General features: G+C 44.4%; 1 protein-coding gene across 1 annotated transcript in view; it reads left to right on the top strand.

Annotated features, from left to right (window-relative positions):
• pde5ab (phosphodiesterase 5A, cGMP-specific, b) overlaps nucleotides 1-15,937 on the top strand; it is a 141,620-nt gene that overhangs the window by 18,252 nt on the left and 107,431 nt on the right. Inside the window, exon 3 of the mRNA XM_083936760.1 lies at nucleotides 14,353-14,526. Within this exon, the coding sequence (XP_083792886.1) occupies nucleotides 14,353-14,526 (174 nt within the window). The remainder of the gene's footprint in view (nucleotides 1-14,352; nucleotides 14,527-15,937) is intronic.

Below are 15,937 nucleotides of genomic sequence, written 5' to 3'. Positions count from 1 at the left end.
AGTAAGAAAGCCACGCAATTCTTAGTACATGAGGCCCCTGGTGTTTCTGTGACAGAGATGCCAGTTCTCTCCTGTGGCTCTCTCTTTCCTGTCTCAGCTCCTTCACCTCCTCTGTCAGGGCGCTCAGTGCTGCCACATGGTTTGCCTGGTGCTGCTGTATTTCTCTGATCTCAGACCGAAGGGTGTTTAGCGCGGTCTGGTTCAGTTCTCTGTCCTGTCTCAGTCTGCTCAGCTCCGTGTTGAGGTTGTAGGCCTCCTCCTGGCTCAGCTGATGGCTGGTTAGTTCTCTCAGCTGAACCAGTTCTCTCTCTAGCTCACTGAACTTCACCTTCATGTCAGTGATGAAGGAGGTCAGCTGGGGGTCCTGGGCCTGTTCAGAGATGGGGGGCACACTCTTCTGGTCAGCAGCAGGGCAGGTGGGGGTGGTGTCTGTGTCTGGTAGGGTATGGATGTCTTCAGGCAGGGGGGTCTTCTCCTGCTGGGCTCTTTCCTTTATATGGGCAAAGTCCAGCTCAAACTGCCTGAGGTTTCCCTGCACCATGACAGTCCCATTTTTGTATATGTTGACTGATGTCATGGGGGAGTCTGGGTCTTCTGCTTCTTTGACCTTCAGCTTCCAGCCATTACAGATTCCCTCCTTCTTCACAGAGGGGTAGTGGCTCTTTATAGCAGAGTGCCATGCCAGTGGCTGCTCTGTGAAAAAGATCAGGTTGCTGGTGTTTCCATTCTTGAAAGAGTCAGAGAAGAGTGTCTCTGGTCTTTCCTTCAATGTCTTCTGTTCGTATGCCTTCCTGACACTTTCATTTTTGAGCTCTTGTGAGTATTTAAGAGGAACTGCTTCTATGTGAGCTGTGTCTGAGGCTCCAGGACTCTGCTGAGGCTGCATGGCTGTTGTTGTTCCAATTCCTTAGTAACCGTTGCTAAGGCTTTTCAAACTTGTTTGTTAGCTTTTAGCTAGTTGTTAGCTTTTAGCATTAGCTCAAAACTAAGTAAAATTAGTTTGTAGGTGTTTTTTTGTTCTTCTATGTCCTGGTGCAGGCTGTATTGTGTCTGGTGCCCTCACTCACTTCCTGCTCTGGCTGTGTTCCTCTTCCTGTTTGTTGTCTTCTGGACACTTTGGCCAACTGTCAGTTGGTCAGTTGGCTGGACTTCTCTGATGCTCTCCTCTGTTCAGATGGGTTTTCAAGTTTTCTTTGGTGTTTTCCCGTTAAGTTTTTGGGAGGTAATTCCTCTAGAAGTGTTTCCTCTTCACAATTTGACAAAAAGTTGAAAGTTTATCTCATTTCAAGACAAAAAGAAGAGATAATCTTCAGGAGCTCATGTTGTTTGCTGCTGTCTCTCACGGAATCTCTCTCTCTCTCTCTCTCTCTTTCTCTCTCTCTCTCTCGGAGTGCATGCTGGGAGTGAGTGTGCTGAGTGCGAGTGGATGGTGGAGCTGAGAGCGTTTGTTGTTTGTTTCAAATTTTAGTAAGTTTTTTGAAAAACCTTTTTCCTTTTTCGTCGTTGTGAGTGTGTTTATGAGTTATTTGTTTGTCCTTTTCTAGTGTAAAGGTTGTTTTTGTGTGTGTGTGTGTGAACATGTGTGTAATTGTTTGGAGGGGCAGCGTGCTGTGTAGCACAATGCCGACCGCAGAGGCTGCATCTGCGGATTTTGAAAAGCTGACTCGCAGACATGCGATAAAGCTTTTCCCCGTAGTCCAGTGCTCTGTAGAGGAGGCCGGGCTGGCTGTGGGAGAGGTGGTCGGGTATGACAGTGTGAGGTCTGCCTCGTGAATGAACGGGGCTATTGTTCTGTTTTTGGATAGTACGGCTAAGGTTGGCGAGGTGCTGGAAGAGACACCTTCACTCCCATCTCCCCTCTTATCAACCCGGCCACAAAAATTATGATTTTGAACGCTCCCCCGTTCATCAAAAACCGATCAGAATGGTTTCACTCGGGTGTAAATCTCCTAAATTAAAACATGTTGTATGTCACAGGAGACAGGTTTACATGATACTGAAAGACAGAAACACTGATCTGAGCCTGTTTTACTCTTTTAAAATCGATGGTTTTAATTATGTGGTATTTGTTTCATCAGAGACGATGAAATGTTTCGGTTGTGGGGGCGAGGGGCACTTGGTTCAGTCCTGCCTGAAGGACTGCGTAGCGCAGCGGGCTGCTGCAGGGGGAGATCCGCCCGGTGCTGCTGCTGCGGCTCCGGCGGGCGGTCTGCTCGGTGCTGCTGCTGCGGCTCCAGGTGGAGATCCACCCATTGCTGCGGCTGCTGATGTCACCCCTGCCCCGGTCAACGTGTGGGGCACCCCCGTTGCTAACGCATGGCCGGTTCTTTCTGCTCCGGTGGGGCCGTCCGTCGCGGGGAATCCTCACGTGGCGCCGGTCCCCGTGGTTGCGAACAACGAAGCCATAACGACTGCTTTAACTGATAACAATGATATAGTTCAAGAAATGATGGTGGAGGATATGTCAGAAGACGATCTCCTCAAAATGTCTCAAAAAAGAAAGAACATTGAAAGTGAAAAACTAAACAGCAAAGTAAAGAAAACGAGTTCCCAGAGGTCCACTGAGTCAGAGAGTGATTTTCTCCTGAGTCAGCTGGACCCTCAGTCTTACTTCTCTCCATAGAAAATCAAAGCCTTCCTGGAGCAAACTAAAGGAGCCAGGCTGCCCAATGTAGGTGAGTTCTTTCCTGACCTGCACCTTTTTATTGGTTCAGCCAAGCCGCTCACCAGGAAGAGCTATGGAGAGGAAATTTTAACAGAGCAAGAGTTATTCAGATTAAAAAAGTTAATACTGAAGGTAAGAGCTCAAATCGTCAATGATGAAGAAGATTGTTAGATGTTTTTATCTTTTACTGACTGCTCTTCTTACTGTTTTTTTTATCTATGTGTGATTTTAACATCAGCACCTTAAACCTGAACGGTGCCAGGTCTGATTTTAGACGAGCCGCCCTTTTTAAACTGATGGAGACTAAAATAATTGATGTCATGTTTGTTCAAGAAACTCACGGCACTGTAGACAATGAAAGTGACTGGAAAAGGGCTTTTAAAGGGGAGGTGGTTTTAAGTCAAAGGGCCAGTCTGAGTGGAGGAGTGGGGATTTTATTTGCTCAGAGCTTTTTACCTTTTTCTTTTACTGTTGCTGAAGTCGTTCCAGGTGTTTTATTGAAAGTAAAAGCTGTCTTTGAAAATGTAAAACTTGTGTTTTTAAATGTCTACACTCCCACTAAAGCAGTGGACAGGGTAGCGGTTTTAAACATTATAAGTGACTGTGTTAAGAACTGTGAGGATGATGGTTTTATGTTTTTAGGGGGGGATTTTAATTGCACAGGGGACCCAACCCTAGACAGTAACCATCCTGAGCCACACCCTCCTTCATCTCACAAACTCAGACAACTGATGTAGAACCATGAGCTGAGTGATGTGTGGAGGGTTTTTAACAGTCAGCACAGACAGTACACCTGGAGCCACAGCAGGGAGGGGGTTTTATCTCTGGCCAGACTGGACCGCTTTTATTGTTTTAAACATTATTTAAATATTTTTAAGAGGTGTTTTATTCAGCCTGAGGGTTTTAGTGATCATTTTTTAGTCTCCTGTCATGTTTTTATCAAAAATATCCATTTTAAGAGCGCCTATTGGCATTTTAACACGGCCCTTTTAGATGACCAGGCTTTTAGAACTGCTTTTAGGTTTTTTGGGAGTCCTTCCTTCACTAACATACAACAGTGGTGGGACTTTGGTAAGACCCAGATAAAGCAGCTCTGCCAGCAGTTCACTTGTGGTGTCACTACAGACTTAACCCGGTCCATGAAAGATCTGGTGTCGCAGGTGGTGGAGCTGCAGACCTTAGCGGACTCCACAGCAAATTGAGGGCTTTTAGACTCCCTCAAGTCAAAAAAGTCGGCCATAGCCAACCTGCTGGGCGTCTCAGCACAGGGGGTTCTGGTCAGGTCTAGGTTCATGAACATCACACAGATGGATGCCCCATCTCGCTTCTTCTTTGGGCTGGAGCGAAAAAATGGACAAAGGAAGACCATTCATTCTTTACGAACGGGTAGCTGCTCCCAAGTCTCAGACTCATCTGAGATTAGGAAGTATGCTGCCGAGTTTTACAGAACACTTTTTAAGAGTGAGTGGACACATAATCCAAATGTGCGCAGCAGCTTCCTCAGCGGTCTCCCTCAGGTCAGCGAGGCTGACAACAGTGAGTTGGCAGCAGAGGTGACGCTGCAGGAGCTCCACACTGCCACCATGAGCCTGCAGAGCGGCAGAGCTCCAGGCATGGACGGCCTTCTTGCAGACTTTTACAGGTCCTTCTGGTCCACCATAGGACCAGATCTGCTAGAGGTCTTAAATGAAAGCCTAAAGATCGGCAGACTGCCTCTGAGCTGCAGGAGGGCCGCAATAGCCCTGCTACCTAAAAAGGGAGACCTGCAGGAACTAAAAAACTGGAGGCCGGTCTCATTGCTGTGCACAGATTATAAGAACCTGTCCAAAGCTCTGGCCCTTAGACTGAGAGAGGTGATGGCGTCCATCATCCACCCTGACCAGACCTACTGTGTGCCCGGCAGGCTCATCAGTGACAACGTCACTTTAATTTGAGACGTTTGAGAGCTCTCCAGTTCATTGGGTATAGAGACTGGTCTGATTTCAATAGACCAAGAAAAGGCTTTTGACCGGGTTGAACACCAGTACCTGTGGCAGAATCTGGCTGCTTTTGGGTTCAACCCTGGCTTCATAGCCATGGTCCGGGTTCTCTTTAGTGACATTGCGAGCGTTCTGAAAATTAACGGCGGGCTGGGCGCACCGTTTGAGATCCAGAGAGGGGTAAGGCAGGGCTGCTCTCTCTCTGGGATGTTATATTCGATAGCCATCGAGCCTCTGCTCCACAAACTCAGAGATAAACTGTGTGTCCTGTGTCTTTTAAACTGTCTGTGTGTGCGGATGATCTCGTTGTTTTAGTTAAGTCACAAAAAGATATTGACTTTTTAACTGACACTGTAAAAGATATTGGTTTTATTTCATCTGCTAGAGTGAACTGGGGGAAAAGTGAGGCTCTGATGGCTGGGGGAGAGCTGGGGGGGTCGGCTCAGGCTGCCTGGTGGCCTACAATGGAAGAAAGGAGGTTTCAGATACCTTGGAGTTTTCCTGGGGGATGAGACCAACAAAAATAAAAACTGGGACAATGTCCTGGAGCAGGTTAAAGGTTGGCTGGAGAAGTGGAGGTGGCTCCTTCCAAAAATTTCATATAGAGGCCGAACCTTAATAGCCAATAACCTGGTCTCATCCTCCTTGTGGCACCGGCTGGCCTGCGTCAATCCTCCAGTTTCTCTCCTGTCAAAAATTCAGTCGGTTTTAGTTGATTTTATTTGGGACAAGTTGCACTGGGTCCCACAGAGTGTCCTGTTTTTACCTAAAGAAGAGGGGGGCAAGGCCTGGTCCATCTGGCCAGCAGGGGAGCGGCTTTCCGCCTCCAGTTTATTCAAAGACTGCTTACCGGGCCAAAGAACACTCTGTGGAGACCCCTGTCCCGCTGCATTCTGCAGGGTTTGAAAGGCCTTGGTCATGATTTTAATTGGTTTTTAATGAACATACCAAACATGAGCACATCTCCTTTGCCTGTTTTTTATAAAAGTGTTTTTAGAGTGTGGAACCTGCTGAAGAAGGAGAGGAGGGATAAAGCGGACTCCCTGTACTGGATCCTCCAAGAGCCGGTCCTGTGGGTGACCCGTCTGGACCTTCCCAGCTGGGCAGGTCAGAATCTAACTACAAGACTACAGACTGCAGGGGTTGTTACTCTGGGGCAGGTGGTGGCGCTGACTGGGCCCCGGGTGGATGACCCCTCTAGACTCGCTGCCCAGCTGGGACTGACGTCAGTGAGGGTCACACAAAGACTCCTAGAACACTGGAAACAGAAACTCACAGGACACGACCGCCTGCTTTTAAACTCCTCTATTAATCCAACAGTGAAGGATGCCCGCACCACTGGATGGTACAACAGGGAATACATTCTACAGAATACTGGTGAAAGCAATAAACAAAACAAAACTGGACAAAAGACCTGACACTCAATGGAGGAGATATCTGCAACTGACTCCTGCAGCCAGACCGGAGTGGAGGTCCTTTTACAAGCCTCCGCAGAAATTCACTGGAGACTCCTCCATGGAGTCATCGCAGTGAACTCCTTTGTGTCCACTATAAACCCTGCAGTAGAGGACAAGCGTCCCTACTGCGACCAAAGAGAGACTATGTTTCACTGTTTTTATGTGTCTTTGTCTTTTACCCTTGTTTCTGTTTTTACAAACTGTTTTTACCAAATGTGGGGAGGTTTTTACCAAGCAGCTTTTTATTCTGGGTTTTAAATACACACGCCAACACAAGAACAAATGCCAGCTTTTAAACTTTGTTTTAGGGCAGGTCAAGATGGCGGTGTATTTTAGCCGAAGGAGAAAGGTGGAGGATGGTTTTATTGTTGAACCTGTCACTGTGTGCATTAATATGATTAAGTCCAGACTCCTCATTGATTTTAAGTATTTCAACGCAGCAGGACATCTGGACTCCTTCCAGCAGGTTTGGTGTTTTAATCAAGCCTTGTGTTCTGTGGAAAACCACACACTGCAGTTTGGAGATGTGCTCATGTGAATCAAGTATTTATTTATTTATTCTTTCACTCATTTATTTACTCTAAGGAGTAAGAGTGTAAAGGTTTAAATATATTATATTGGGATAATTTTCTGAAAAAAGAACGAAAAAATAAAGTTGATTGAAATATCAAAAAATCTCTCTCTCTCTCTCTCTCTCTCTCTCTCTCTCTCTCTCTCTCTCTCTCTCGCTTTCTCTCTCTTTCTCTCTCTCTTGACCGCTCACCTGCTAGTGTTACTGGGCCAAATTTTGCCGGGTGATTATTTGTCCCAGAAGAGACTTCCTGCTTTGCTACAGTGCGGATGCTTTTCTGCTTGCTCTCGCCTTTGCTTGCATTTTTTGCCACTATCTGCTACTATTTCCTTCTCCTCAATAAGAAACAAATAGCAACAGCTCCTGGATACTTACAAAACCAGTGGGATTATATTTCTATTAGATAACAGAGGCACTTTTCAATATTTTTACGACTTCCTCAACGCTAGGCAGGGAGGCCTACCATTCAATATAAGCCTGAGCCTGTGCTACAGTGCTAAAGGTAATCAGCAGAAGATGCCTCCCTTCTCTACGGAATATTACCACAAACTACTACTACTAGCCTGCGCTACCATCTCTATCCAGGCATAGCGCTTCATCAACTCCACTGCCACGTAGGACACAGCAGCGGACAGCTGAGAAGAGGAAAAGTACCAAGAAACCTCGCCAGCAAGCAAGTGTTCAACTAAAGAACAGGTTTGCTCCACTGTTGCCAGACAATGGATCCCCCTCTGATTGCCTTAATAACCCACCATCACCACGCAGCAGGGTAAGACCTGCTAACTTAAAACCACAGAAAAAGCTAACAAGAGGGCCTGAAAATCTGATTGTGGGTGACTTTTCTGTAAAAGATATGAAAAGCAATATTAACACCAAAGTACTCTGCTTTCCGAAGGATAGGGTGTCTGACTTGGAAAAAAGAATCCTGGAAATTGTGGCTGCACACCAAAATGTGAAAAATATCATTCTGCACATTGGTTTTAATGACATTGAAAAACAACAATCAAGGGAGAGGAGCTGAGAGATTCAGTCTCAGCTGGCTCTCCAGCGCTTTTCTTGCTTGTTCAGTGCATTTTATTGACAATTTTAGCTTTTTCTGGGACCGCAGGCATCTCTTTAAGGCAGACGGACTTTGTCTAAATAAGCTGGGAGTAAAGTAAATGGTAAATGGACTTGTACTTATATAGCGCCTTTCTAGTCATCTGACTACTCAAGGCGCTTCACAGTGTCTGTCACATTCACCCATTCACACAGACATTCACACTGATGGCAGTGGACATCTACATACCATCTAATCTGATCTAACCATTCACACCACATTAACACACCCATGCGCAGCACGGGGAGCAATTCGGGGTTCAGTGTCTTGCCCAAGGACACTTTGACATGTGGACCAGACCAAGGTCTCAATGTTTCTGATGTTCTTGTGACTGATCTTTCATTGTCTGGTCACTTCTGTGTATTCTTTAATATTTCTTTAATTCCGGAGACAAACAGAATCAAAGAATGTCTAAAAGCGCTACATCAATGAACATGCTAATGTACTCTTTAAAAATGCCATCTCCTCACTACCACCTCTAAACCCATGCCATGCTGATGATCTTGTAAACAACTTTAATTCCAAAATTGTGAATATCATAGATGTCATTGCACCACAATTTCTGGTAAGCAAAAGGCACCCTGGAGAAAAGCTGCTGTTGTAACAGCCCAGAGAAGAGAGTACAGGAATACAAAACTTCATATTCACCATGACATCTATAAAGAGAGCCTCCAGGCATACAATTTAGTCTTAAAATGTGCTAGAGAAAATTTTTTCTCCAATATCATAAACAGCAACACTAATAAGGCCAAAACCCTATTTGCAACTGTCGACAGACTGACCAACCCCCCAACACAAATACCAGCCGAACTCCATTCCACACAGAAATGCAATGAGTTTGCATTCTTTTATACTGATAAAATTGAAGGCATCAGACGTGCCATCAATATCCCAAACAAAAAAGTTGGATCACCACCCCGTTTAGGCCAAAAAAACACAGCAATGATGGCAAGCTTTAATGCCTTAGACTCAAACTCTTGTGGAAACAGTGACAGATCTAAAGCCAACCACCTGCTGTCTTGATGCTTTACCTACCAACTTCTTTAAGAATGTTTTTGACTGCCTATCAACAGACGTATTGCAAATAGTTAATAACTCTATTCAATCGGGCAATTTCCCAAAGGCCTTCAAAACTGCAGTCATTAAACCTCTTCTGAAAAAGCGGAGGCTAGATGCCTCTATTATCAACAACTACAGACCAATTTCAAATCTACCATTCATAAGTAAAATAATTGAGAAAGTTGTACTCCAACAACTAAATCACTTCTTGGCTTCTACTGGCTGCCACAACAACCTCCAGTCAGGATTTCGACCCTTTCATAGCACCGAGACGGCCCTCGATAAAGTTATAAATGACATCCGTCTTAACACAGACTCTGGCAAAACCTCAGTATTAATGCTATTGGACCTCAGTGCTGCATTTGACACTGTCGACCACTCAATACTTTTGGACAGGTTGGAAAACTGGGTGGGGCTCTCAGGCACAGTCTTAAACTGGTTCAAGTCATATCTACAAGATAGGAACTATTTTGTTCCATTGGCGACTTTGTATCAGAACAAACCAACGTAACGTGTGGAGTCCCCCAAGGTTCAATCTTGGGGCAGACTTTATTTAACGTCTATATGCTCCCACTAGGACAAATCATGCAAAATAATAACATTGACCACAATTGTTTTACCAATGACACCCAAATCTATGTAGCGCTATCACCAAATGACTATAGCCCCAAAGATCTTCTGTGCCAGTGCATTGAGCAAGTGAAACACTGGATGTGCCATAATTTCCTTCAACTAAATGAGGATAAAACTGAGATAATTGTTTTTGGTGTTAAGAAAGAAATGTTTAAAGTCATCCAACACCTTCAATCACTGTGCCTGAAAACCCCAAATAAAGCCAGAAATCTTGGGGTTATTATGGATTCTGATTTACATTTCGACAGTCACATCAAATCAGTAACAAAATCGGCCTACTATCACCTTAAAAATGTAACAAGACTTAGAGGACTCATGTCAGCTCAAGACTTAGAAAAACTTGTCCATGCCTTTATTACCAGTAGGCTAGACTACTGTAATGGTCTCCTTGCAGGTCTTCCCAAAAAAACTGTCAGGCAGCTACAGCTTGTTCAGAACACTGCTGCTAGAGTTCTAACAAAGACCAGAAAATGTGAGCACATTACACTAATTCTTAAATCATTAGACTGGCTTCCTGTACGTCAGAGAATTGATTTCAAAATCCTCCTGCTCACATATAAATCACTACATGGTTTAGGGCCTAAGTATATCACTGATATGCTCCCACTACATTAGCCTTCTGGATCACTAAGAGCGTACTCACACTGTCCTCCCGGACCGAGACCCGGACTTTAGGGTACTTGTCCCCCCTCCCTCTCCCCCCCGCGCCCCAGCCCCGTTTGTACTCACACTGCCAGGGCCGGCCAATGCTTCTTGCTGTCACACGCATTGATCGCGTGTGTGTGGCTTTGTTTACAAATCTTTCCATAGACCTCGGAGTTTTTGTGCGTCTTGTCGACTGTTTTTGAATATTTTCATCCGACCAAATCTGCAGTAAACACTCCACCTCCGCACCACACCAACGTGAACCTTTCGCCGACATTGTTGTTGTTGTTAAATGTCCGCGCATGGTCCGTCCTTCTATTTACATGTCCGAACAGGCGGACATAACGCTACTGCCGTAGGGCTCATGCTCGTGCTCGTACACGTGCACACGCTCGTGCTCGTACATGTGCAAACGGCTCCGCTAAAGCCCACCTCTTTCAAGCGGGCCGTGGACGGTCCGCTGGCCTCAGTTGAGAGCGGAGCGGGTCCACTCACACTGCTTAAAGGTACTAGACTTTAGCTGAAAAAACGGTTTTGGCCGCGGCCAAAAGGACAGTGTGAGCAGGCTCTAAGATCCTCTGAGGCCAATCTGTTAGTGGTTCGCAGAGTAAACTCAAATCAAGGGAAAGCATCTTTCAGTCATTATGCAACAAACAGCTGGAATAAACTTCCTGAAGATGTAAGACTTACGCCCACTGTGACCACTTTTAAAACTAGACTGAAAACTTTTATGTTCACCTTAGATTTCTGCTAAATCTTTGCACTTTTAACGTCCGCACTGTTTTTGTTATTGCCTATGTTTTTATTCTCTTTGTCTTTCTGTAATGCATTTTAATTTACGACATGTTGTGCCGTGAAGCACTTTGAGTCTGCCTTGTGTATGAAAAGTGCTATACAAATAAAGTTGCCTTGCCAGAAATTATTGCGATAAGCGATAATATTGCCGTTTTGAGACCATTTTCAACTGATATAATGATAATGGGATAATAATGCAAGTAGACTACACCCTTCCAAAGATCAATACATATTTATTTCTAAAGAATATGTAACACTAGAACTAGAAGTTATTTTAAACAAATGTAATAAACAAAACAACCAAAAACACTAAATAAAATGGACTCTGTGTATTTTAACAAAAATGCACTAAAAACACACAACCAAAACAATAAATAAATTGGATGTTAACTAAATTGCACTTCAAAAAATATAAAACGTTAGGCTCAGTCACTCAGAAATAAAGAGTGATACATTCCTTAACAGGCAAAACTGCCAGTTAGGACCTTTGTGAGCAGCTTGCAAACCTGCAGAACAACTGTATTAAAGCGCAGCGTGCACACAGTGAAGGTGCAGCAGCCACACGTTACAGACAGAGTCTGTGTAGCAGGTGAAAAAACCCTGCTGCACCCTGTCTACATATACTGTGCCTCTTCCTGTTCAACTGTTAGAAGATGTCATGAAAACAGCAGTGTCAAAGTCAATAAAACTGAAATTAAAAACACACACAACTGAAACAATATATCAAATGGATGTAAAACAAAATGCATCGGATTCTGTTTTGGGTGGAGATGCAAGTTTGTTGTATTGGCGCGTTTAGTTGCTATTTTTTTATATAAATGCGACATACCGGTACATTCAGGTGAATTGGTTCACTGGAGTCATTCTGTTTGAAACCGAAGTGTTCCCACACAGCAGCTGTTGCGTTCGGCTTTGAAACCAATTTCTACCTTTTTAAAACTCCAAATCTCAACTAGCGTGTTTGCTACTCAGGGACTCTGATGCTGCACTCCTTGTAACGCCAGGGGTCCACCTCCCCACACGGACCGTGCAGCTGACAAGTGACTGACACAACATGTGATGAGGGTTAAGAGTGTCAGTAGAAACTGATGCAACGGAGTGGAAAGTCTTGTCAACCAGTCTCTTTGATGGAGAGACACAAGGAAAAATGGAAATTATCGTGGCTGGCAAAGTTACCAAGCTCATTAACAGTTATCATGCGATTAATCGATTTATTGATTATCGTGACAGTGTTTCAGGTCATGAGTTCACTACTTGAAAACAAAACATCTTAATAATACATTTAGAAATCCCCAATACGTAGGCGTCATTTGTTCTCTTTCACCTGTAAAAATGTCTTCCATTATAAAGGCTGATATTCACTTTCCTTTCGCTCTCTTTTCTTCTCCACCAACTCCTGAGGATATATTTATCTCGTCAGTTGCTAAATACTCCACCATGTAAACCAAAAACAATGGCCGAAGCCTAAATAGACCTGTGTGGTAATAACTGAATCAGAATCAGAATCAGCTTTAATGGCCGAGTATGCACACATACATGGAATTTGACTTCGGTAGGTGTTCACTCTCTTAGACAGGAAGACATGTACAATATAGACACTTAGTACACATAAAATAAAAAACAAACAAACAAAAAAAAATTAATGCATTGGGACAAATATACAAATACACAATCTAGATGGCAAAAATAAGGCACATACAGTAAGTTATGGATATATACAATACACATAAATGTAATATGAAGTAGGGTCTTCTATACAATTATACATGTTTAAAACAAATGTACAGGATGAACATACTAAATGCTAAATGATAGAGGTAGATATAAGAGGCAATACAACAGATCAGCTGTTCAGAAAAGTGATAACAGAGGAAAATAAGCTTTTTTTGTGTCTGGTTTTGCTGGCGTACAGAGATCTGTAACGTCTGCCAGAGGGGAGGAGTTCAAAGAGGTTGTGGCCAGGGTGAGTGGGGTCTTCAGTAATTTTCCCAGCCCGCTTTTTGGTTCTTGCTAAATACAAATCCTGGAGGGAGGGCAGGGTGACACCAATGATTTTCTCAGCTGACCTGATGGTGCGCTGAAGTCTGTGGATGGTTTTGGTGTTGGGCTTCCACTTCAGATCCTGAGAAATGATGACTCCCAGAAACCTGAATGAGTCCACTCTGGACACCGGGCTGATTGTTATTGTAAGGAGGGTCAGTGCTGGGGGGTGTTTCCTAAAGTCCACAATCATCTCCACAGTCTTTAGAGTGTTGAACTCCAAATTGTGCCGGCTGCACCAGATTGCCAGCTGCTCAACTTCAAGTCTGTAAGCCGACTCATCACCATCCTGGATAAGTCCACTGACAGTGGTGTCATCTGCAAACTTTAGGAGTTTGACAGCTGGGTCCTCTGAGGTGCAGTCATTGGTATAGAGAGAGAAGAGCAGATGGGAAAGGACACATCCCTGTGGTGCCGTAGTGCTGACTAGCCTTGTACCGGATGTGATGACTTCCAGCCGCACATGTTCATTCCTATCAGTGAGGAAGCTGGTGATCCACTAACAGTTGGCAGGGGATACAGAGAGGTGGGAGAGTTTGGCAGTAAGGATATAGTATTGAACACCGAGCTGAAGTCCACATGAAAGGATCCTTGCATAGGTCCTTGGTTGGTCAAGGTGCAGCAGGATGTAATGCAGCCCCATGTTCACTGCATCATCCACAGACCTGTTTGTCCTGTAGGCAAACTGCAGTGGTTCCAGCAGGTAAGCAGTGACAGATTTCAGGTGGGTCAGCACCAGGCACTCAAAAAATGTCATAGCTACTGAAGTCAATGCCACAGGTCTGTAGTCATTGAGCCCTGTGATGGAGGGTTTCTTGGGGACAGGGATGATGGAGGAGCTTTTGAAGCAGGAAGGGACTACGCACAGCTCCAGGGATCTATTGAATATTGTTATAGTGTGAATACTGGCGCCAGTTGGGTAGCACAGGTCCTGAGACAGGACGCAGTGACTCTGTCAGGACCTGGAGCTTTGTGGGTGAGATTTGGATTATTCTCTGGTTCAAATGTTTCCAGGTCAGAAAACTATGAGTTAAAAAAAATAAAATGCTCCATGAAGCTGAGGAGAGCTGCAGAGTTGGGTGATTTGCCATTACGAGTGCCCCTTTTACATCCCACATAATCATTTGACCCATAGTTAATATAAAAAGTATGGATTAGTGCAGTTTTAATTTACTTTGTGATTATTGTATGTGGTCTTATTTCTGTACAAGGGAAAAAACATCCTCTTGACTTACTTTCATTAGAACTGTTTGTGATAATCATCTTGGTCTTTTACATGACATGAGATTTATTTTTTGCTGTCCTTGCTGTGATTTAGTGTAAGTGAACAGAAAGTATCACAATCATCTATTTTCTTCTTTTAAATCAGTCGCTTGACCACTTCCTGTTCTGCCTGTGTTTGGTCGCAGGTGGGCGAGGACAGCTCCAACAGGAAGTTCTTGATCAGCCGCCTGTTTGACGTAGCGGAGGGATCCACACTGGAGGAGTCCTCCAGTAGCTGCATTCGGTTGGAGTGGAACAAGGGCATTGTGGGACATGTAGCCGCCACAGGACAGCCACTCAATATCAAGAACGCTTACGAGGTGAGGATCTCACATGGTTTGTCTTCTTTTTTTAACATTATAAGGATGTTAGGGGAGCCTGTAATTAGGGGGTTTGCTTCCCCAACACACACACACACACACACACACACACACACACACACACACACACACACACACACACACACACACACACACACACACACACACACACAGATTTTACCCTTGACAGTTTCAGTGTACTGACCCTATGTGAGATCAGGTTTCAACACATATCACTTTCCTACTTCAATCAATGATGAAACATTTGCTTAAAATGTAATTCCGGCGTAAAATCATCCCATGATCTTTTCAGCACTTACAACCATCAAATAAGCCTTCGAGACAGTTTTTTTCGTATACGAACTATTAACAGTCGCTAACACCGATTAGCTCGAGGCAGTACGGTGAAGGCATTAAGAAAACTTTTTTAACTACTTATACTGCTCAAAATAACACCAAACCTCTGCAGTAACATGATACGAGTGTTTTATGGGGACTGTAGGGACTCTTCAGAGGTTTGGTGTTATTTTGAGCAGTATTAGTGGTTAAAAAAGACGATTCAATGCCTTCACCCTACTGCCTCGAGCTAATCAGTGTTAGGGGGAAGCCTGTGAATGTTCTCATTTGTCCAGGTCATCGTTATCCTCAAAGCAATTTCAGTCAAAAACAACTGGACTGGATGTTTATCTAGGAAGACGTTTCACCTCTCATCCAAGAAGCTTCATCAGTTCATGTACGCATCTGACCAGGCTGGGACTGGTCCAACTAACTGGTTTACTAACAAGGCCGATGATGTCACTGACACCCTTTGTGCTCCAAATGCCCACGCCCGTCGTTAGAGTGACAGTTGTTGGTGGGCAGTTGGTTTCGACTTCGTTAGTGCTCTATTGAGTCTGAACGACAGTCGTTGGGGTCACCCGGGCCATGTGTGAACAGTTGTCCTTTGAGGTTAGACTGTTGAATCTCCTGGGAAGGGATGAAAGGGCAGCATTGTAAATTGGAGATAAGTGGTGTCTCAGACCTCCTCCTCTGTTTAGCGATGGTTTCTCCACTTTTACATAGATGGCTTCTTTTACTCCTCTTTCAAACCATCTGTCCTCTCTGTCCAAGATTTGGACATTGCTGTCATCAAAGGAGTGGGCTTTCTCCTTGAGGTGTAAGTGGACAGCGGAGTCCAGGCCTGAGGAGTTAGCTCTCCTGTGTTGGGCCATGCGTTTATGCAGTGGTTGTTTTGTTTCTCCAATGTAAAGATCTTTGCATTCCTCGTTGCATTGGACAGCATAAACCAGGTTGCTTTTGTGGTGGTGTGGTGTTCTGTCCTTCAGATGTACTAGTCTCTGTCTGAGTGTGTTACCGGGTTTAAAATACACAGGAATGCAGTGTTTGTTGAAAATCCTCCTGAGTTTCTCCG

The sequence above is a fragment of the Echiichthys vipera genome (assembly GCF_963691815.1).
Source record: "Echiichthys vipera genome assembly, chromosome: 22".
Lineage (NCBI taxonomy): Eukaryota > Metazoa > Chordata > Actinopteri > Perciformes > Trachinidae > Echiichthys > Echiichthys vipera.
The sequence above is the reverse complement of the archived record's forward strand: the minus strand, read 5'-3'. Positions and strand labels throughout refer to the sequence as shown.